Below are 22,075 nucleotides of genomic sequence, written 5' to 3' on the forward strand. Positions count from 1 at the left end.
CCCTCTCTCTCTCTCTTTCTCCGCCAAACCTTCCCTCGCTGAACTCGCTTTCCTCCGCTAATGACTCAACTTGGCCTTCCCCCTAAACCTCCTGCGCATGATCGTCTTCCTTCCATTCCTTGTCTTGTTCCTGCTCAAAAACCCATGTCTACGCTTCCGGATCCTCTGCGAAGGCTGGTACTCCGATCCGTAGGTTACGCACCTCACGCTTCCCAGCGAACCTCCCGCCGTTGGAGAAGGGAGGAGCGAGAGCAGGGTGGATGTTCGCTGCAGCAGCAGTGGTGATGTTGATGATGACGACGAGAACAGTGTTGGCGGTGTCCGTGTTAGAAGTGTAGAGGAGCTGGTGGTGGGGAAGGTAGAGGGTAGACGGGAGAGTGTGGAGAGTGGAGTGAGGGTTGGTGTGGGTGCCACGACGACGGCAGCGGCGGTGGTGGTGGTGCTAGAGGATGCGAGTCGCAAAAGCGGTCTGAATGGTGATATGCGTGGCATTTTGAAGAGATATGTGTGTGGCGTGTGCCTTGTAAGTAAGACCTTTGCGACGGAGGGTCGAAGACGACGACGATGATGATGATGATGATACTGATGGAGGAGGAGGAATCTTCCAACGGCGGCACTTTTTTCAGCCTGCTGCAGCACGTGATTATCTGGCTTCTCGACAAAATGTTACACCCCCCGTTCGATTTCAAAACAAAATCATTCCAAGAGGCTCCGTGCAAAACGCCGAGGAAGTCACTGCAAACAAGAAGAAAAGTGACTCGGATCATTAGTACCCTTCCACCACCACCGCCACCACCATCTCTGCCTCTTCGCTTTTCTACCAACATGAGCCAATCTGCAGCACAGACGGCTCCAGCGAGCGCCGAGGACGTCGCTCGTCGAGCACGCGCCGCCTTCGACTCCTCCTCTCAACTGCTCTCCACCTCCTCCTCCGCCGACTCCACCCGCTCCTCGGCGCTCCTCTCCATCCGTCGCGCTCTCGAATCCTCCAAATCCGCCATCCAGTCCGCCAACGCCCTCGACATGGAAGCCGCTTCCACGCTAGTCGCACAAGGCAAACTCTCCGCATCGCTCGCTGCTCGTCTCGACCTCTTCAGCAAACCTGGCAAGTGGCAGTCTCTGCTGGATGGTGTTTCGGACGTCGCGGCACTCGCCTCCCCACTCGATCACGTTCAGTGGGCCAAACGTCTCGCCGAGGAAACCGAGACCCAAGGGGCGATCGATCTGTACCGCATCACCTGCCCGATCGGTGTGCTGCTGTGCATCTTCGAGGCTAGACCGGAGGTGGTGGTCAACATCGCCTCGCTCGCAATCAAATCCGGCAACGCTGCCATCCTCAAAGGCGGCAAAGAATCCAAACACACCGCCTCCGTTCTCTCCTCCATCATCTCCGCCGCTCTGGCAGAAGCGGGGTTGCCAGCAGATCTGATCCAAACGGTCGAGACGAGGAGCGATATCCAGTCGTTGTTGCATCTGGAGGACTACATCGATCTGGTGATTCCGAGAGGGAGCAACGAACTGGTGAAAGCGATTCAGAGGGACGCGAGGATGCCGGTGATGGGGCACGCGGATGGATTGTGCATTGGATATGTGCATGAGGATGCCGAGTTGGATATGGTGGTGGGTACGGTGGTGGATGGTAAGACGGATTACGCGGCGGCGTGTAATGCGTTGGAGACGTTGTTGGTGAACGAAAAGTTGCTTACGAAGGAGTTCTTGGTTCCGCTGGTGAAAGCGTTGGTTGAGGCGGGGGTCGAGTTGAGGATGGACGAAGCTTCTCTTTCCAAGTTGAACGAACTCGAACCGTCGCTAGTCCACGATTCTCGGGCGAGGATCGTAGCGGCACAACCGTCCGACTTCCACACGGAGTTTCTCGACCTCACCCTGGCCATCGCCACCGTCCCCTCTCTCGACCACGCCATCCACCACATCACAACCCACTCCTCCGGTCACACCGATCTCATCCTCACCTCCCCCACCACCCCCAACCCAGCAGCAGAAAAGTTTGTCAAATCCATCAACTCAGCCAACGTATTCGTCAACGTCTCTACCCGTTTCGCCGATGGGTTTAGATTCGGTCTCGGTACCGAGGTCGGTATCAGCACCGGCAAAACCCACGCTAGAGGTCCTGTAGGGTTGGACGGACTGGTCATCTACAAGTACGTCGCCAAAAGTGGCGGGAAGAAAGGCGGTGCTCAGAGAGCGGGCGAGTTTAACGAGGGCAGAAAGTGGAGTCATACGGACATCGAGCCTACCTACCCAACGTTGTAAGCTGATACGATGACAAGAGAGCAATGTACATGTCTTCGGGTAAAGGAGTGTCTTGCGTCTGTGTCTTCAAGTGCATATCTGTGTGATTCATCCCAAAGAGCAAACCATCTCATCCCCAACCCTTCACCCATCACTTCACTAGCTTTCCTCACTCGAATCACAACCTAATTCATCTCAATGTGCCAAATACATTTTGTTTCTTCACATCAAAACCGAAAAACACAAGTTCTACAAACGACAACCAAACAAGGAAAAAACCTTCTCCCCGGTTCGCTTGCTTGCTTAGTCGACATCCATCTCGCCAGGACCGTCGGCCTTGTCAGCCTCGGCATCAGCCTCGGGCTTGGTCTGCTTCTTGTCGTCCTTGGCAGGTGTAGGTGCCTGGGTCGTGTCGACGCGAGGCTTGGGCTTGCTCATACTGTTTTGCGTCGAAAAAGTCAAAAAAGTGGATCAGTGGTCAGTGGGAGGTGGTTCGTTTGTTAGGCTAGGTCACAGTGGTGAGCAGAAGCAGGAGCAGGGCCGGAGGTTCGCTGACGTTGACGTCGAGGTCGAGTACCACTTCGACGCGAAGGTGAAGATGCAGCACCGGTCTGACTCGAACCGGACGGCGTTTCTGATCGCTGATGGATGCGCTCGTTAGCCGGGAAAGCGACATCGACGCTGCCAGGGGAGCTAGAGAGTCGCTCCGATTCCGCCTCCGTCTCGCCCTCGGCGTCGACGTCGGAATCAGACAGCTCCGAAGGCACCTCGAGCACCGAGGGAGGCGTCAGCCCCAACAGACTGGCTGCTCCTTCTTCGCTCGGCTGAGCTTGCATCTCACTCGCAACGAAGCCAGCAGCAGGCCCTCCGACGGAACCATCCGCGCTGCAACTGCTACTCGCCCTGCTGGTGTCGAGCGGCGTCTCGGATGCAGTTGTCGTCGTCGTCGTCGTCGTCGTCGCATATGGGGTCGGCGTGGGAACGGAACTGGGTGGGAAAGGTAGAGGGCGTGATACGTACAGTGGGTGGCAGGCGTAGATCACCTCGTCCTTCTTCTTGAGCATGTCAGCGGACACGATCTTGGGGTCGGCGTTCTTGGGCAACTCGGACTGCTTGTACAGGCCGTCGTCGAGCCACTTGGCTACGGTGGCGCACTTTTCAATCACCTTTTGCTTGTCGTCCTCGGAAATGTGGCTGTACTGCTCGTCGCCGCCCTGAGCCATCTCCATGTACTTGTTGATGGCCTCACGCAGCTGCGAGGCAGCCTTGGGTCGCTCCCGGAACTCCAATTCACGGAACTGGATGGGACCGCCGATCTTCTGAAGAGACTCGATGCGCTCGACGTAGGCCGACTTGGTGGCATCCTCACCCTCGTCCGAGTAGAGCCACTCCTCCTGGGAGTTGAGAGCGGCGAGGTACTTCTCCTTCTCCTCGGCAGTGACAAAGAGCTTGTATCGGTCGTCGAGCTTTGATCGCTGGTCGTAGATCATCTCCTCGAGCGCGTTCTTGCGGTCCTCGGTGTCGATGACGAGCTTGTCGTTCGAGTAGAGCTGACCCTCGGTCTCCTTCATGCTGGCCACGAGCGAGGCGTCCTTGCCGCCGGTGAAGCCCGAGACGATGGTGAGGTCGGCCTTGCGCTGGAGCTTCTTGACCTTGCGAACCTCGGTCTTGGGTGCGGCGTCCTTGTCGCCGTCGGTGTCCATGGCAGCAGGGTCGGCGACGGGAACTTCCTCCTCCTTCTCGACCTCCTCGACAGTGTAGGCGGACTCGAAGTTGAGAACGCCGTGGAGATTGAGACGAGCCTTGACCTTGACGATCGAGTGGTCGCCCTCCGAGTTGGGGGTGACGCCCTTGATGGAGAACTTGCCGATCCAAGGGTTGATACCCTCGGGGATCTGCTCTGGCGAAGCGTAGTGTGCCTGGAGGTCAAAGTTCTCCTTGCGGTAGAAGGTGAGGATCTTGGTGGAAGGGATGGGGTTGTTGGGCTGGAAGACGACGAGCTCGGTGTCCTCGTCGGGGACGTCGGCGGCCTTGTCCCAGGTGACCTTGATAGAGTAAGGGGTGGCGTCGTGGATGCTGAACTCGCGCACCTTGAAGACGGGCGAGAGGACGGCGCATGCGAGGGTGCATCCTCGTGCGACAGCCTCGTCCTGGTTCGAGGTGAAGGAGAGGGGCTTGCCGAAGAAGGCCGAAATGCGCTCCTTAAGGGCGGGTACACGCGAAGAGCCACCGACACACTCGACCGAGTGGATCTGGTCCTTGGTCAGGCCAGACTGGGCGAGAGCGGCCTCGAGAGGAACGTTGATGCGCTCGAGCAAAGGGGAGATGAGCTGCTCGAACTCCTCACGCTTGAGCTGGGAGCTGGCGTCAATGTCTTCCATGAGGTTCTCGACGTTGAGGGGAGCGAGGGCGTTTGCGGAGAGGACCTTCTTGAGACGCTCGCAACCGGCGGCGAGACGGAAGGTGGCCTTGGGGCTGGAGAGGACGTCGATCTTGTACTTGCCCTTGAACTCTTCGGCAAAGTGGAGAAGGAGAGCGCGGTCAAAGTCACGGCCACCAAAGTTGCGGTCTGCGGCAGTGCCGAGGACGGTGAGCTGACCCTTGCTGAACGAGACGACGGCGACCTGGTAGGAAGAGTGACCAATGTCGCAGAAGACGACGTTGCGCGGGTTGTCGGCCTCGGGGAGGTCAGTCTTTGTGATACCGTAACCGAGAGCAGTGGCGGTGGTGTCGTTGAGGAGGCGGAGGGGGTTGAGGCCAGCGATCTCGGCGGCATCGAGGTAAGCACGTCGCTGAGCGTCGGTGAACCAGAGAGGGGTGGAGAGGACAACATCGCTAACACCTGCACCACCAAGCTCCTTTGAGGTGGTGTCGCGGAGCTTTGCGAGGTACATGGCAAGGAGCTGGGTGGCCGAAAAGACGTGCTCCTCTCCTGCGAGGCGGACCTTGACACCAACCTCACCCTTTGCGTCGACAAGCTCGGCATTGATAAAGTTCTTCTCGACCTTTTGGACCTCGGGATCCTGCAAGGTGCGACCTACGAGACGCTTGAGGGAGCCGACGGTGTTCTTGAAGTTGGAAGTCTGAGCGGTGGCAGCTGCCTCACCGAGCGCTCTCGCCTTTTGACCGAAGGAGACGAGGGAAGGGGTGGCACGGTTGGAGACCTCGTTTGCGATGACATCGACACCACGAGCACGGGCAACACCGATCTTGGACGAGGCGTTACCCACGTCGATACCGACGACGGACGACATGTTTGTGAATCGGACGTGGAAAGGATGAAAGCTGGAAGCAAGAGAAAACCGGGAAGAAAGAAAGCGGACTGTATTGCACAGAGAGCTTTTATGTAGATGATGATCCGGAGGTGACGATGTTCCGGTCTTGTGAGATCGATGAAAAGGGGGATGATGGTGTTGGTGATCAAGGCGGAAGAAGTGGCGATTGGTCAATACAGTATCGGATAGTTGTCTGCGCTGTGCTGACCTTGTGTGTGATATTATAGACTGGTTGACAGACAGACAGACAGACAGACTGACTGACTGAGCGGCTGAGCCAGCTCGAGTGTGCTTCTGAAAAAGTCAAAAGTTCCGACAAAATTGTTGGAAGAAAGTCAGTGCACGACTACTGAGCAAGCAAAAGCAGCCTCTGGAAATGGCGAAAGATTTCTTCTCAAGCAACACACACTGTTGGATGCGCTGCGCTGTGCTGTTCTGTTTCTGTCGAACGCGTGTCAGGTCGAACGTCGGGATGAAAATTGTTCTTCTCGCTTCCGCACCGCTGAAAAAGCTTCTTGAAATTTCGCGATCCTTTCCAATCGCACCGACCAGAGAGACACAGACCGCCCATTCGCCATGTCGGGCCTTGCCGATGCATCACAGCATAGCCAGGCATCACCTCGACTGCAATAGCCTACAACACGATCATGGTGGGGTCGCGAGGTTGACCAAACGGCACTGCCTAGATGCTGTCTGCGTCGGCGCGCATCGACGCCAACGATCGACGATGATCGGGGCTCTTTGTTTGGTATGTCGAGATTACATCAACCAACCCGGCCGATAGCTTTACCTTGAAATTTGTCACCCACTGTTAACTCTGATCAGCACACACTTCAGCCACCAAATGTAAAAACGACGACTGCGCAATTACCTCATTGCGCTGCTATCACCATTCTCTCGTTCGCGCCTCCCGATCTGATGCACTATAAGTTAAGCTTCGTTTGTTGCATACGCCGCACTATTGGATTGCTCGGCCTGCTCCGCCTTGCACAGGCACATGTACGATTGGCGTGCCGAATCGCTGGTTTCAGCCCGAGCTCTCGTGTGACCATACGCAGGCTGTATCTGCTCTTCTCTTCACGCCAAGACGGCATGCTGTGTGACGGAGCTGTTCGAGGGGAGCGCTGCAATCAAATTCACAGACGTGCTTCTTTCAGCGAGAGAGACGGCGTAGCGACACACCGCCAAGTGTATGAGGAGCATGTCAAATAAGCAGCCTTACCACACCATTGGACCCTGAACGGATCTCATCGTGTAACGCCTTGCCATCGTCGTCATCGTCACACTGTCACGCTCCGATTCAGGGTCCATGACAGCATCATGCTCGCTCTTCTCCGCTCGCTCTCCCCACCTCCACCTCTCGATTCATCCTCCTCCTTGTCTCTCGCTCCTTCCGTTCTATCTTGATCGCCACATCATAGCGCTGCGGTTGTTGTTCTTCTTCTTCTTCAAGTACATATCTTGCATCGCTTTCATCTTTCACCCCTTTGTCTTCTCCTTTGGTCACTGCATCTGATACTCGACAGCGCTCGCGCAATCATCTCTGCTACCTTTTGGGTTCTCTCTTCTCGCTCTCTTTCTCTTTCTACGTCAAGTCACCGTCACCAAGAAGCCATCATCATGACACGCAACATCCTCATCGCACTTCTTCGCAACGACCTCCGTCTCCACGACCATCCCATCTTCCACCTCTGCTCCGAGCCATCCCCTTCCAACGCATCCTTCAAGCAACCCGTCACCCACGTCCTCCCTGTCTACGTCTGGGATCAACGGCATGTCGAAGTCTCCGGTTTCGCCAACCTCGAAAAGGCCGGTAAGCGAAGTGGGGGTAAAGGGTCGTCGCAGTTTGCAAAGACGCGCGAGCTCGGGATTTGGAGGACGGGCGTCCATCGCACCAAGTTCATCAACGAGAGCGTGTTCGACCTGCGAGATCGACTCCGGTCGGTGGGGAGCGACTTGGCCATGTTTGCCGGTACACCCGAGAGCGTGGTTCCTTCGCTGGTGAACGAGATACGCGATAAGGGCGATACCGTCGAGGCGGTGTATCTTGGAAGGGAGATTAATACCGAGGAGGTCAATGTACAGAAGAGGCTGGAGCGCATCTTGCAGGATTTGCAGTGTCCTATCAAGATGTTCGAGGGTAAGTCCTTGATCCACTCGCGCGATCTTGGCTTCCCCGTCAGCAAGCTTCCGGACGTCTTTACGCATTTCCGCAAACAGGTCGAAGGCGATGACATGTTCCGACCTCCCCTTCCAGCTCCGGAGAAGCTCAAGCCCTTCGCACAGGTCTCGGTACAAGATTCAGCAGGAGTCTACTCTTTGTCCGACAAGAAGGATCAAGGTTTGGACAAGAAGGAAACCGTCGAGAAGCATCTGTTGAAGCCGCTTCTCGAAGAACCGGTTCTAGGTCACGACGAACTTCTCAGCAAAGTCTTCTCTTCCACCAGCGAGATCGACGTACCCCACTCCGCCTTCCCCTACCGCGGAGGAGAGACCGAAGCCCTCCGTCGACTCGATCACTACTTCTCCGGCGGCAAATCCTCCCCTGGAGCAAGCTACAAAGAAACGCGAAACCAGATGCTCGGGGCAGATTACTCGACCAAATTCGCCGCCGCCCTCGCCCACGGTCTCCTCTCGCCCCGTCTGATCGCTCAAAAAGCTACCCAGCTCGACGCTGCCACCGGAAACTCCAACAACAAGGGAGGAGGATACTGGATCCTCTTCGAACTTCTCTGGCGGGACTACTTCTACTTTGTCGGTTGGAAGTTCGGCTCTCACCTCTTCACCCTCGGAGGGATCGAAGAAGAGCTTTCTCCCAAATCCGCCTCGTCCAAGGCGTACGAGTGGAAGTCGACATCCTCGCTCACGGACCGCAAAGACCCCTTCGTCCGGTGGTCGACCGCCAAAACCGGTGTACCGATGATCGACGCCAACATGGTCGAACTCGTCCAGACCGGCTTCATGTCCAACCGAGGTCGTCAGAACGTCGCCTCGTTTTTGACCAAAGATCTCGGGTGGAACTGGCGTCACGGAGCCGAGTTTTTCGAGAGCTGGCTCGTCGACTACGATCCCAACTCCAACTGGGGCAACTGGCAGTACGTCGCAGGTGTCGGCAACGATCCTCGCAGCTCGCGACAGTTCAACCCGATCAAACAGGGCAAGGACTACGATGCGCAGGGAGAGTACGTCGCCACCTGGCTGCCCGTGTTGCGGGACGTCGATGAAAAGTACAGACACCACCCCTGGACGACAAGCGGTGCAGGGTGGGAGCACAGCGCAGAGAACCACAAGTATCCAGCAAAGCCGATGCTCGAACAGCAGATGTGGAGAAAGCACTACTCCAACCCGGGCGGCGCACCAAGGGGCGGTGGAGGTGGCGGTGGTGGAAGGGGAGGCGGAAGGGGCAACGGTCGCGGTGGTGGTCGAGGCGGCTTCAGAGGTCGACGCGGTGGAGGAGGTCAGCAGAACCGTCAGTAATCCCCACCCACACAACCCATAGACTCGTACACTCATAGAACACGCCTCTCACAATAGAACCACATTGCAACACCATCCGTTTCCCATCGTGCGTGATCGTGCTTATCGTCTTCAACGACACCCTCTCCACTGGTGGAAAGAGTCGGTGCTGCTGTACAGAACATCAGCCTCTGCAGCCTCGTCGTCGAACAACGCTGCGCCAGCAGAACCTCCGACTCGCTGCTCGCTGATCCCGCACGCCAGAGCGAATGCGCACCGACGCAGCCCACCCACTCCCGGTCACCGCGGTGTACCTCTTCGGACCTCCTTCTCAAACTGCCAAGCAGTGCTGCCGCTCAACTGCAGCAACCGCAAGCGGTTCGTTCACATCTCCTCGTACAGGTTCACTGCCACAAAGCAAGTCGCGCAGCTGTACGTCGGATACAGTACCCCGGATGCTCATCACTGAAGAATGCTTGTCGAAGGTTTGCCTGCGTCCCGAAGAAGTACATCACGCTGTGTCCCTCGATCCCTCCCCATCCATCAACAGCTCATCGCCTTTCACCACGACCTTGTTCACCCCAGCACCTTCCTCCGTCTCCCCCTCTTCCGCATCCCCTACACCCTCTTTCTTCCCCACCCCACTCTCCCGCCTCACCAACCCTCCCTCCCTCACAGCCCACCCGACCACCTCGGTCCACTCACACATCGCCCCCCTCCCCACATCCCCGCACGCCAACCTCTTCTCCACCGGGCCGCTCACCTCCCAACCCCTCCCCCTCACCCCCTGCACCTGCTCCTCCGTCACCTCGTTCTCCCACATCGCCGTGTTCATCGCCGGGAACAGCACCTTGCGCTTCCCGCGCTCCAACGCCCGCACAAAGCTCGTCAGCAGATCGTCACACAGTCCGCCCCAGATCTTGGCCAACGTGTTGGCGCTGCACGGTGCGATCAGCAGCACGTCGGCCCATCGGCGCAGTTCGATGTGCAGGATCGGATCGCCGATGCTCCGGAAGGAGGACCATTCGTCCGCATTGGTCCACAGCTTCACCCGAGGTGCAGGCAGGCTGGATGGTGCGAGTCGGTTCTCGTCTGCGAGTGAGGAGACGTCGTAGTTCGACCCGCCACCAGCTGCAAGGTTCAGTTCCTCGATTCGACGTCGATCGTAGAAATGTAACGAATTGTCTGTGGCGATGATCTGCACCCGCACATTGTCGTACGTGAGCAATTCTTCGACGATGAGTGGGATCTTCACCGAGGCAACACTTCCCGTCGACGCCAGCACCACGTGCAACGGTCTCTCTGCCGTCGGTGGACGCGACAGCGGTGGATACGGCGATTTAAGCGATGTCGGAAGTGGTTTATCCGGCTTCTTTACCACAGCGTCCTCTCCGACAGCAGTCGAGAGGGAGGCCGAGGAGGTGCTCCGAGGAGCCGTGATCCGTCCAAGTTGGGAAGCGAGGTACGAGGCGGTGCGATTCTTTGTCGGTGGTGGTGGACCCGGTAGCTCCCTCGAAACACCTCGGGGCGACGTCGGCGCTTGCGGTGACAACGGTGCAGTCAGCCCGGTTTCCGCAGCGGCGCTCGAGGGAAGACCCAGTCCAAGCGACGACGACGAAGGAGACGAAGACAACGCGGAAGCACCCAGTCGTCCAAGCATAGCTAGCCGATCTCCGATGCTCGGTTTGTCGGCAGTGGGTGTTCCTGCTACATCTCTTGCCTGCTCGTCTACACTTGAGTAATCCGTGGCTGCCACGCTGCTTGACATTCGTGTCCGCGCTGCCGTCGGACGCGAGGCGACAGTTGCAGGCGAAGCAAGAACGCTTTCTTGTTGTGGCTGCAACGACGCACTGCTCTTCGAACGCTTTCTTTGCGTCGGACCTTCACCATTTGCCTCCGCGGCATTGGCATTGGCACCCATCATCCGACTGAACGCCGAGATGCTCGACCCCATCACACCAGTGATGACCTTGTTGCTTGCGCCAGCAAGATCGCCTATCTCCTGTGTCAGTCGACCACGGATGCGCGATGGCATGGCGAGAGTTGCTGATGAGGCACCGGTCATCTGCGGAGAACGATCTAGAGGCTGTACGGTCGACGAGCGAGGTGTTTGCGACCCGGTCTCGTTATGAGATCGCAGATGGGCTCCGATCTGACTCGAGTCCAATCCCAAATCCTTGACGTCGACATTCTCGAGGAATGCTACAGCCGCCTGAACGTTGACGAGGCAGTACGAGGTCTCTCCTTGCACCAGACTCTCTGCGCGGAACCGCTGGATGTAGAGCAGATTGCTCGCCAAGTGCGATGGGTTGGAGCAGACGATGCTGTAGATAAGGATCGGCAGGATCAGATCCGCGCTCGTTGAGTCGCCTGTCTTCTTGCTCGCTGGTGAAGGAGCAGCTTCTTCCTTTGTCTCGGCAGCATCGTCATCGTCTCGCATCTTGATGCTCGGCAGGTCAGCCACGCCTTTAACTGCAATCTTGTGCGCTCGAACCAGCACTTCGAGCTTGGCCTGCGGAGAGCGACAAAAACCACTCTCGAGCCGTTGCAGCTCTGTACCGCACTGCTGAACGATGCGGTCGAGCCCGTCGAGCAACAAATTGCTTTCGATTGCCTCTTTGTCGTCGCCCTGTGATCGCTGCGAAGGAACGTCCAGTCCAAGGTGGCGCAGCGACAATCCTAGAACGTTCAATGCAGCGATGCGCGACGCCAGTGCATCGTCGTGGAACCGATCTCGTGATGTAGCGGGGCAGAAGATACGATCGTACACTTCTTCACAGAGTACACTCTCCACTGCCCCGAGCTGCTGTTCCACTCGATCGTGCTGATCGCGCTGCGAATCAAGCCTTGCTGTGGCAGACGATGCATCTGCTAGTTCAGCCGCAGCGTCATGTTCTTGCGCGAGGTTCACCTCGGTGGAATCGAGCTTGTATAGCTGGTCGCGGATGCTGTTGAAAAAGTCCTGGAAGGTCTCTGACATCTCGTCGCTATCTGCGAGGTAGGGCGGATTGACGACCGTTGAAGGCGAGGGGGCTCGAGACTGATTCGCGTTGCTGTTGTGACTCCTGTCAGCATCAGCGGATCTTGAAGATTGTGCGTTGCTGAGCGAAGGTACAGGCGGCAAGTACGTGGCAGCGAAGCTTGCGACTACAACAGAGATAGGTTCGGGAATGTCGTTCAGAGACAGCCTCTTCTTGATGCGTGCATCGAGCGTCTTCCTGACCGTCCGCATCACGGCCGAGCGACGGACGAGGTGGTCAACGACCCATACCGAGACAGTCCTCCGGCCAGCTGTGTCAGTTGTGCTTTCCTCGGCGACCGCTGCTCCTTCGTTCGAGGTGACCTGGGCGTCAGCACGCATATCCACGCCGAGGCTAGACGATGGCTGGGCACCGACCTCGGTCTGCGATCCTTCCACGGGAGCGTCCACTCCAGGCGCTGACCCTGCTTCTGTAGACACGGCGTTGGCAGAAAGCTTTTGTGCATCGACCATTTCCAAATCGGCCGTCCCTGCAGCTTCGGCCTGTCGTTTACGCTCTCGCCCACTCCCACCAAATATGCTCGCAAAGGATGCCGAGGCCCTTGAGCCTGCAGCATTGAGCATGGAATTGGAGCGGCCGCGATTGGTAATGCCTGCCTGACTCCCAGCAGCAGTTGTGCGTGCATTGAGCGGCGGAGGAAGGGGAAATTGCGCATTGGAAGCCGTCAAGGTGAAGGAAGGGTACCAGCAATCAGCATCCTCGGGCGAGGTGACATTCGGTAGCGGAGCAAGCGTCTCGAGCACTTCTTGTCGAGCAGCTGCATCTTTAAGATTCGAGATCGGGCTCTGCGAAGTCTTGACCACGAAGGACTGCAGAGTGAGCTCGAATGTTTCGGTTTGTGTGCCCTGATCCTTCGCCATCGATTCTATCCTTGCTGCAGCTGAGAGGCTGCCCCGTAGTCCTGAGAGTGTCAAGATCGGAAGTGACTCCTGAGAAGATGCTGAAGCGGGCACAACGGAAGGTAACGGCGTCGCAGCCGATGCAGATGATGCGTTGAAGATGCAGTGATCGTACGCAAATGACGCGCTGAGTTGTGAAGCCGAAGTGAAGACGGAAGGAGGATCACGAGGAAGCAGGAGCGTGGCTTCACCGCTGGCAAGCAGCTCTGCGATCGCGGCCCACTCGCCTTCAGTGGCAGCCTGCAGAGCTTCGAGGATGAGCCAGCCTGCGCTCTTCTCGTTCAAACCGAGACGACGCGCTTCGTCCTGCATCTGATGGAGCTGCATACGAGCCAGGGACGTTCGAGCTCCGTCCACCTCTGCTGTGGCCGATGTCTGTGCTCTGGAACTGTGTCTTGGCGGAACCGCATCGGGTAAAGAAATTGTGGGATAGGAAGGCGATGTGCTGAGGTACGAGGTGGCGGTCAGAGGCGAAGAGTAGGATGGGTTTCTGGAGGTCGACTGCATGCTAGATGATGGCTGTGCGGGTGACACTCGACCAGATGAGCTTTCAGATACAGTGGCTGATGCTTGCTGATGCTGCGCAAATTGGGAAGAGTGTGACTGGAAGACGGAAGCAGCGTTCGGGCGCAGCATCGAGTTGCGCTGACGCGGAGCATAGTTGAGGCTGTGATACGTGCGTGATGCTGGGAGAGCAGTAGTTGGCGTGGAAGGAGTGGACGAGGCAGGAGACTCCAATCCCTGGACCTGTTGGTCATTCGCTGGTCGTTCGATGTTCCTACGATGGCTGCTCCTCCCAAGGGTCTTGCTCTGCCACTCAGCTCTGTCTGTTGCTTCGAGCCTTGTAATCGGAAAGCGAGGAGAAGTAGAGCGTGAGGAAGAGCTGGAGACTGACGGTGAGGCTGCTAGTCCTTTTGAGGCATCAAGGTTGGGGTCGAGCGAGTCGCTCGGTGTGCGTTGCATCGTGAACAAGGTCTGGTACTCAATCAACTCCCAATCGAACTGCTGTAGACTAGGTCGTGCTGGGGGTGGTTATGTTTGCTTCTGACGACTCGAGGAACGCCAATTCAGCAGAGCGCCGGCTGACGCGACATCGAGTGTGTATGCGACGTCAAAGGGCCCGCTTCGTGGAGGATGCAGAGATGGGAAGAGAGGCTGGTGGGACGAGATGGAGAAGCTGACATCCCAGCGAAATTCAGGGTCTTGACTGAGTTCAACTTTATTTTTCCGGACTGTGGCTCAGTCACGCAACACTCTCGGGACGTGGCCCGAACGCGAATCCAATGATCAAATCGGAGCGAGGACGGCTATGCCGAGGGTGTGATCTATTGATGGTAGCCTGAGTGTGGTACAAATACATGAACATGCTGAATGGAGGTGGCTGAGGGGTATCGTTGCGTCAAGAACATGAGAGAAAGGGTGAAGTCAGTCCTCAGCGTACAGCCGTAGGACCTCTTGACGGTGATCTCAAGCTGCCAATCGACAAACTCGGATCGTCTCCCACAATGCCCACACCTCCCCCGGCTCCCGTCGCTGTTGCGCCAGACATACTCGGTGGGTAGCCCGTCTTGATCGCAAACGTCGGACTCCTCACCGTCTGATCCCCCTTCCCCAATGCATACTCATCCACGATGGGCAACTGCAACACATTCATCTTTGGCGTGATGCACACCAGCGTGTTCGTCGGTATCTCCATCCAGTCCGCCTTCTCGAACGTCAGAGGCTCGCTCGCCACCACGATGATCTTCTCCCTCTTATCCGTCTTGACCATCCTGTAAGTCCCGGGTGAATGCTCGTAGAAGCTTGTGCCGGACGAAAAGTAGAGCGAGGCAGCTTGGTCGTGTTTGCTGGAGACGTAGCGGGTGCAAATGATGCTCTGGCCATCGGTGACGCAAAAGTTCATCAGGCTCGGTTCTCGAATTCCTGCTTCGCGTGACCATGTGTTGAAATCGTGGATGGTGGCCAGCATTGCATCCCGCAACTCTTTGTACGAGAAGGGCTCTGTCTGGAGCGGGTCGTGGAGATGGCTGAGAAAGACGGCGAAGGCGAATTCCGAGTCGGTATGTCCTTGCGGAAAGAGGAAGAGTGGCTCGGGGAGTGAGGCGAGAACCTTGCGTTTGATCTTGGTGAACTCCGAGATCTGGCCATTGTGCATCCACATGAGTCGTCCGTATCGCCAGGGGTGGCAGTTGGTCTCGGACAGCGCTCCAGCAGTCGAGGCTCGCACGTGGGCAAAGACAAGAGGTGACTTGATCTTCTCTGCGATCCTTTGTAGGTTCTGGTTGTTCCACGCTGGTGTCACCGAGGTAAAGATGCAGGGAGCGTTGCCCAGCTCAGGATCTGGTGTGGAGTCGTACCATCCTACGCCGAAGCCGTCACCGTTGACAGCGCGAGTCGCATCGAGACGTAAGCGTGAATCGAAAGCTTGGTTGATGATCGAATGAGCGGGGCGTGTGACCAGGTGGCAGAGCTGGATCGGGTCAGCGCCCTTGAAGACTAGATTCGGCATGAGTTTGAATGGAGCACAGATGAGAGTGTGAGGATATCATAGGGTCAGAGATAGGAGAAAGAGATGCTCGGGATCCGGCTTTGCAAATCGACTTACCAAGAAGACGGCACATGGTGCCGAACGAAAGGATGGCGGTGCTGCAAATCTGCAAATATCCAACGAGCCAAAACAGCAGCTGGAAGGCTCGGTTGGGTTTTCCCGCTGGAAGGGAAGGGTCAATGCGAGAACGACCAGGTCGACAAGAGCAATTCAAAACCAATGGCCTGGTTCGGACTCCAACTACGCTGCTTCTTGTACCTTATGTTCAAGGTAAATGGTATGGTGTGTGCAATGGCGAAGTTGTAAAAATGACTCGTGCTGTCGACGTTATCGCGTCATTTTGCTTTGCCGTCACGGCGATTTTGCGGGGAGTTTGCCGACAAAGTTTATGCGCAGATGGAATTTAGAGCCCAGAGAAATCGCGACACGAAATGTTGGCACAAAAAAGCAATGTTAGAAGAGCGACTGCAGCAAAGTGTTGGTCTCGAAGACGAAGGGAGCGCAGAGCAAAAGTGTTACTTTCCTCACCAAGCTTCTCATCCTCACACTGCAGCTGCTATCGCCAACGGCTTCTATAAGGCCCTCAACAGCGAGCTGGACGTCGAGGATACAACGGAACTGCCGATCGCCTTGTTGCAGTCATGCCGCTCCTCGAATCCTTCGATGACGCTTTGGCCGCCCCCTCCACCTCGTCCCCCTCACCACAGCTCAAGGTAGTCGGCGGGAAGCTCCGAACATCCCCCGCGGACTGGGCAAACCTGCAGACCAACCTCGTCTCGCACAGTCACGGGCTGGTCAGCTCGATCTACCGGCGTTCGCTCTCCTCCTCCGCTTCCTGGCCTTACGACCCTTCTTCTTCAGCGAGCGGTTCGACCGGCGGCTTCTCCGAGCTTTCCCACGCAGCAACCTCAGCAGACGGTCTCCCCGGCTGGGTATGCATCAAACGTGTTTCACCGGATACACAGCCTCGTCCGCACTCGATTTCACGCGAGATCGCACTGCTCGACTCGCTCTCGCATCGGAATGTCGCATCCCTGTTAGCAGCGATTCTCGATGAATCGGATCCGTTCGGCGCAAGCGTAGACTTGGTCCTCCCGTTGTATGCGGTCAATTTGGAGGAGGTGTTGGAAGAGCCATCGCTCGTATCTCTCAGCGAGTCTAGTGCGGGAGAGGTAGGGAGAGCCGGAAAGTCAATCTCCCATCTTTGGTCGGACTCGTCGCCATCCTTTATCCAGAGCATCTCGAAACAGCTGCTAGAAGGTGTCGCTTTCTTACACGCCAACTCGATCGCGCATAGAGACATCAAACCCTCCAATATCCTCCTCTCCCACATTGGCGTAGTCAAACTGATCGACTTTGGAACGGCCTACACCACTTCATCCTTGAAAGATCCACTTTCGCCGGGCGTAGATTTGGATGCGGGAGAGCGAGAGGGAAGGATGGTGTGTCAAGTAGGGACGGGTCAATTTCGGGCACCGGAGTTGCTCTTCTCACCTATCGGAGGGTACGATGCTTTCGCTGTGGATATCTGGGCTGTTGGAGTCACCTTGGCTCACTTCTTCACCGCTCTATCGATTGCTGTTGTAGTCGAGGAGCAAGCGGATATGCCGGATCTCGATGTGCAGGACGAGAGGAAGGATTGGGAAAAGGCATTCAGCTCCAATGCGCCCTTGTCACCTTCCTCCTCCTCCTCTTCTTCCAACAGCTTGTATTGGGAGGAATCGGAACCCGAACCACCTTCCCCGCGCACCGCATCGGGCTACATCCGAACACCGCTCTTCACTTCCGATAAGGGAGACATCGGTCTCGCCGCCAGTATCTTCGCCTTGCTCGGTCTGCCAACCGACGTCAGAGACTGGCCAGAAGCAGAACACTTTCAACCACCACTGGCAAGGTTACCCTTCGCTCCCACCCACGGAACAGGCTTGCTCAGTGCTTTGCCCTTGTTCGGTGGGGAACAAGAATCGAGCGCATTGGTGCACAAGGTGATCCTACCAGCCATCACCTTGTCGGCGAGCAAAAGACCGAAAGCCAGCGAGTTGCTTGCTGCTCTGTAAGTCACACCTTGTACATTTACATGCAATATCTTCATCATGCTCCATCACGTCAAAGCTATGAGCACATACGTGCATGAAGTGCTTGACATCTCAGCCATCGAGAGATTTAGAATAAGAGTATAGTATTTCGAATCGAGCAATCACAAAGAGAGAACAATGCGCCTGACAATGGCGGTACATGGTGACGAGGGTCGCGCCCTGCTTTTCTCTCTCTGCATATACGTCCGGGGCAAGACCTGAAGCTAGACCAAATCGCAATGGTCGTAATGCTGCTGCAAGCCGACCTCTTCGTAAAGCGGCAAGAGAGGGACAAGGGCAGCGGCCGGTGATGATACAGGGTAGGCAAGTCCGGCTTCGTTCGAGATCCGCGCTGTGCAGACTCGCTGTGCATGCTCGGAAGGCTGCATCTGCCGGCAGCACGCAGAACGTGTAAGAGTGGCGGAGAGACCTCCATCGGATGGCCGATGCACGAGTGCCGGGACAGCAAGGGGGGAAGCAGGATTAGAGGAGAAAGAGTACGGCGGAAGATGCGTGGAGAAGGATGCCTTAAGACGGTGGTGGTACATGATGTTGCGAGGGAAGCATGACGAAGAAAATGCGATGGGAAAGACAGAGGCGTCGATCGATGACGACGAGACTAAGCAGATGACCCCGGTGACCAACGTACTAGTACACGGAATCCAAATGCCAAAAAGAAATCGCGGTCGACATCCGACATAGGAAAAGGAAGGGAGGGCAGCATTCGAGGTGATGGAGGTAGGAACGTCGCACTGCAAGATTAGATTAAATCTCAGCGGAGACGACGACGCCGCCTGCTGCGCGGGGAAAGGGCAGAGCAATGTCTTCAGCCAACGACGGCTGTTGAGCGTCGCCGACACGGCGATACTTTGGCTGCACCTGCGACGGAACACAGGGGCTCGCAGCACGCAGCTCGGTGTCGGGCGAGATGGCGGCGTTGTTGACGTTGTCAGACTGCGAGCGGCTCAGGCTGCTGCGTCGACCGGCAACATCGCCAGCCTCGGCGGAAACGACGTTCTGAGCAGAGTGAGCACGCTTGAGCTCGGCGGTCCAGGTTTCCCACTCGCCGTCAGAGACCATGAGGCGATAGTCGATGGCCTTGAGGAAAGCGCGCTCGAGCTTGCCCAAGTCCTTGACGGTGAGACCGGAGATCTTGGACCAGGCTTTGTTCGAGTAGCAGCGGTCCTGAACAAACTTGGAGGCGGTGATGACCGAAGCCAAGAACATGCGTCGTGGGCAACGGATGATGCAAAGCTCTTCCTTGGTCATACCGTGCAGCGGCGAGCAGGCTTGCTCCTCGACGTCAACATCGATGCCTGCAGCGCGCGTAGACTGACGCAGCGTGAGCTGCCTTGACTTCTCGGTAGCTTGACCGAGCCTCACGCAATAGAGCAGCGCCGCTTGCAAGGTAGAGCAGGAGGTGCGTCCACGACGCAAAGTCTCGCGCACAAAGCACTGAAGCGGGAAAGCGTCTTTTCCCTTGGCCAGATCGCACGCGGCGGCCGGAGCAGACGCGTTCCAGATTCTGTCGAGTGTGCGACACGAGGCGTCTACGTGAGTGAAAGACGGATGTGAGGAGAGATGACAATATGCTCAGATGATCAGCACGCCGTCCAGATGATTCAAAAAAGCAGGGGAACATTCGCATGGGACGAGAGAAGGACACTTACCAACTAAGCAGTCGACGAGAGCCGTCTTGGAGCTATCGGTCGAGGACGACGATGACGACGAGGAAGAGGCAGGAGAGATGCTGGGTGCAGGTACGGCCCGGGGGGCAGCGACCGCGGGTGCGACATTGATCTCATCCGAAGTCGCTGGCTGCGATGCGGCGGTGACAAACTCCGAGGCGAGCTTGACCACCTTACCTTCGAGCTGGCGAATGCGCTTGACGCAGCGTTCGCGCTCGGACTGAGATGCAGCGTGCGATGCAGCGAGCACGTCGGCAGGCCAATCGGCAAGCTGCTCGTGCTGACTCATGGATCCCTTGCGAGACGACGAGGGCGTCTGCTCACCAACGCTGAATTGCGAACCGAAGGCGGACTCGGAAGAGTCGTCGTCGGGCGAGAAGACCGAGGCATGGTTAGATGTCGAAGTGGCGGACGAAGACGATGACGAGGCATCCGAGTTGGATCGCGAGCGCTTGCCGCAGACGGTAGGTGGCTGCAGAGCGAAATCATTGTGGGTGGACGAGAGATGTGGCTTGCCAAGCACCGACTGCTCTAGGGCAATGGTGTGGCTGGCCAGGTTGTATCCATTGAGCTCGACAAAGTGTGAGATGGGCAGAGAGGCACCATCGACGACCATGGTCGGAGCGTGAGGAAGGAATGACTGCATGGTTGCAGACAGAGTCGAGACAGTGTCAGGGCGCTGAGAAGCTGCAGCGTATCCGAACGGTCACGAGCAGTCGAGTCGGCTTCGCTGAGAGAACAGGGAAGCTGTGCAGGCTGCTGATGTAGCGGGAGGGTGAGGACAAGAGTTATGAGCCGATACGACGAAACCAATTCACGTAGATTAGGACCGGGTGGATGGCGGCGAGGACCGCAATCCTGAAGAGATGGTGGGGAAGCGAGGGCCTACGTGAGAGCGTAGGACAACTCGCTGGTAATGATACCTAGGACGCTGTGAGGCGTTCTAAATATCGATAGAGCGGGTGTGAAGCGGCGTCAACAAAGAGGCCGTTCGAGGATGATGATAGTAGAGAACAATAGCGTTGAGTGGTGGGTAGATGATCGCGACGAATAGACCGTTTGAAGGGCGATTGTGCGTTACAAAGGATGGGGACCTTGGACGACCGTTCTGTGATACAGAATGATAATCTTAAAGGTCCCACGAGGGGACGGCGATGATGGATACCATTGTAGCTAAGAGTTTGAATCGAGCGTAGAGATATGACCGTGTTGCTTTGCTTTCGAATCAGGCTAAGTAGTAGCGTGTGAATGAGACGCGCGTCGACAGAGTCGGAGAAGATGGCAAGTGGCGGGCTGAGTCGCGATCGTGATAGAGCGGCTGTTGATGAGAAGCCGATACGATGACGGGAGCTGAGTCGAACGCTTTGATGCTGAGTCGGTAGCGGATGGTGGCGAGGTAGAGACAACGACGAAGGAGAAACGCGCGTTGATTAATGTGGGGAAGAGAATCGACGAGGATGTGGGAGGTGTTGAAGAACAGCTGAGACGCGAGCACGAGTCACAGGAGCCAGGTGGATTGCTGAAGAAGACAAGGATCCGACTTCCGACGGGGTCTAGAGCGCCCTGTCAAGATGGGAGATCGACCGCAGCAGGAGTCGCAGCTTTGGTTCGAGGCTGTGCGAGTTGAGCGAGGATGAGACAAGACTGAGCTGAGCTGTGTGGCAAAGTCAGGCAAGCTGCGAGATCGGATGATGCGAACCGATGAGCACGGAAGCTGAGCACGAGTGTGGATGGTTTGTCGCGCGCTGAGTCGATGGCTGAGTTGTCGTCTGTATCGAGCCAAAGTGGGACTGTCGAGGCGATGATGGAGATGATGACGACGACGACAAAAGGGAGGGGTGAAAAGCTGTCCAAGAGACTGAGTTCGAGGATGAGCTGCAGCAACGGGATGAGGAGGAGCAAGACGGCCGTAGGCAGTGTGGCGGGGATAGGCGTGAGTCACAATGGGGAGCAGCAGCAGTGGCAGCGCTGATAGACAGGCGCCAAACTCGACATCTCGCTCAGGCTCAGCAGCGCGGTCTATGTGCGTGTGTGGCGAAAGCCAGAAAGACCCTGAGCCTCTGCGCCTCGCTCTCGCCGAAAACACTGCGAAATTTGTGGCAACGCAGCGCAGTATCGTCGAGAAATCCAAACGCTCACGCACTACGCCAGCCGTGTTTCGGCTCGATTCCATCTCCACCTGAGTAAGTCTAGCCCTGACTCGACTTTGTTGCTCGCTTTCGCTCGAGCTTTGGCTCTGGCTCCACCTTCTCCGTCCTGATGGAGCTTACCGGTAGGCTAGCTACGCACAATCAAATGAATTAGGAGTGATCATTCGAGCCCCTCCAAGATCCAGTTCGATGGCAGCGATGTCCTAGAACAAGAGGCTCGACAACGCTCTGGGGGGAGCGACAATTCAGGCATGATGGCCAGGGTGGATCAAGCGGGCTTGGTGGCAATCGCGGCGCTGATCGTTGCTCTCTGGCAAATTGACCGGCTCGGGCACTGGGGCACTGCCCTGTCCTGAACCACGCTGCGCTCTGAAGGCTGTCAAAAATCGGCGTCAAGAAACTATGCAACGCGCGCTGTGTCAAGGCGGATGACTCCAATCCGCGATTTAGCCTGCACCCTCGAACGGTCAATAAATCACGAAATGATCTCTCTATCGAGATCTAGAGGCCTCAGGGCAGTCTTACCTTTCCCCCCGGAAATTGGCGGCGTGGCCTTGAAATCCCTCTGCTTTCCTGCCTAAATTCGACAGAATTTCCCTGAGATGAAATCGAAATTTCGCGAGATTTCGGAGCTGGCCGTGCGGTCAATGACAGATGCTGCTGCCGTGTGGCTCCAGCGGAAAGAAGCGCGCG

General features: G+C 56.9%; 8 protein-coding genes across 8 annotated transcripts; 3 read left to right on the forward strand and 5 right to left on the reverse strand.

Annotated features, from left to right (window-relative positions):
• Positions 1-564: 564 nt before the first annotated feature.
• PHSY_006429 (hypothetical protein) lies at positions 565-2,271 on the forward strand (the record flags this gene model as incomplete). The annotated part of the gene is made up of 1 exon (XM_012337031.1): positions 565-2,271. One exon carries the CDS (start codon positions 565-567, stop codon positions 2,269-2,271), a length of 1,707 nt encoding a protein of 568 aa, XP_012192421.1.
• Positions 2,272-2,750: 479 nt separating this feature from the next.
• On the reverse strand, positions 2,751-5,504 carry PHSY_006430 (hypothetical protein; the record flags this gene model as incomplete). Its single annotated transcript, XM_012337032.1, has 1 exon — positions 2,751-5,504. One exon carries the CDS (start codon positions 5,502-5,504, stop codon positions 2,751-2,753), a length of 2,754 nt encoding a protein of 917 aa, XP_012192422.1.
• A 1,641-nt stretch (positions 5,505-7,145) lies between these two features.
• Positions 7,146-9,450, forward strand: PHSY_006431 (hypothetical protein; the record flags this gene model as incomplete). Its single annotated transcript, XM_012337033.1, has 2 exons — positions 7,146-8,815; positions 9,060-9,450. 2 exons carry the CDS (start codon positions 7,146-7,148, stop codon positions 9,448-9,450), a joined length of 2,061 nt encoding a protein of 686 aa, XP_012192423.1.
• A 42-nt stretch (positions 9,451-9,492) lies between these two features.
• PHSY_006432 (hypothetical protein) lies at positions 9,493-13,557 on the reverse strand (the record flags this gene model as incomplete). Its single annotated transcript, XM_012337034.1, has 1 exon — positions 9,493-13,557. One exon carries the CDS (start codon positions 13,555-13,557, stop codon positions 9,493-9,495), a length of 4,065 nt encoding a protein of 1,354 aa, XP_012192424.1.
• Positions 13,558-14,353: 796 nt separating this feature from the next.
• Positions 14,354-15,430, reverse strand: PHSY_006433 (cytoplasm protein; the record flags this gene model as incomplete). The annotated part of the gene is made up of 1 exon (XM_012337035.1): positions 14,354-15,430. One exon carries the CDS (start codon positions 15,428-15,430, stop codon positions 14,354-14,356), a length of 1,077 nt encoding a protein of 358 aa, XP_012192425.1.
• A 110-nt stretch (positions 15,431-15,540) lies between these two features.
• Positions 15,541-17,526, forward strand: PHSY_006434 (likely protein kinase; the record flags this gene model as incomplete). The annotated part of the gene is made up of 2 exons (XM_012337036.1): positions 15,541-15,739; positions 16,049-17,526. The coding sequence occupies 2 exons, from the start codon at positions 15,541-15,543 to the stop codon at positions 17,524-17,526; spliced, it is 1,677 nt and encodes a 558-aa protein (XP_012192426.1).
• Positions 17,527-18,309: 783 nt separating this feature from the next.
• Positions 18,310-19,848, reverse strand: PHSY_006435 (hypothetical protein; the record flags this gene model as incomplete). Its single annotated transcript, XM_012337037.1, has 2 exons — positions 18,310-19,094; positions 19,215-19,848. 2 exons carry the CDS (start codon positions 19,846-19,848, stop codon positions 18,310-18,312), a joined length of 1,419 nt encoding a protein of 472 aa, XP_012192427.1.
• Positions 19,849-20,730: 882 nt separating this feature from the next.
• On the reverse strand, positions 20,731-21,405 carry PHSY_006436 (hypothetical protein; the record flags this gene model as incomplete). The annotated part of the gene is made up of 1 exon (XM_012337038.1): positions 20,731-21,405. The coding sequence occupies one exon, from the start codon at positions 21,403-21,405 to the stop codon at positions 20,731-20,733; it is 675 nt and encodes a 224-aa protein (XP_012192428.1).
• Between the last annotated feature and the right edge of the window lie 670 nt (positions 21,406-22,075).

Source organism: Pseudozyma hubeiensis (genome assembly GCF_000403515.1).
Source record: "Pseudozyma hubeiensis SY62 DNA, scaffold: PHS58, whole genome shotgun sequence".
Classification (NCBI taxonomy): Eukaryota; Fungi; Basidiomycota; class Ustilaginomycetes; order Ustilaginales; family Ustilaginaceae; genus Pseudozyma; species Pseudozyma hubeiensis.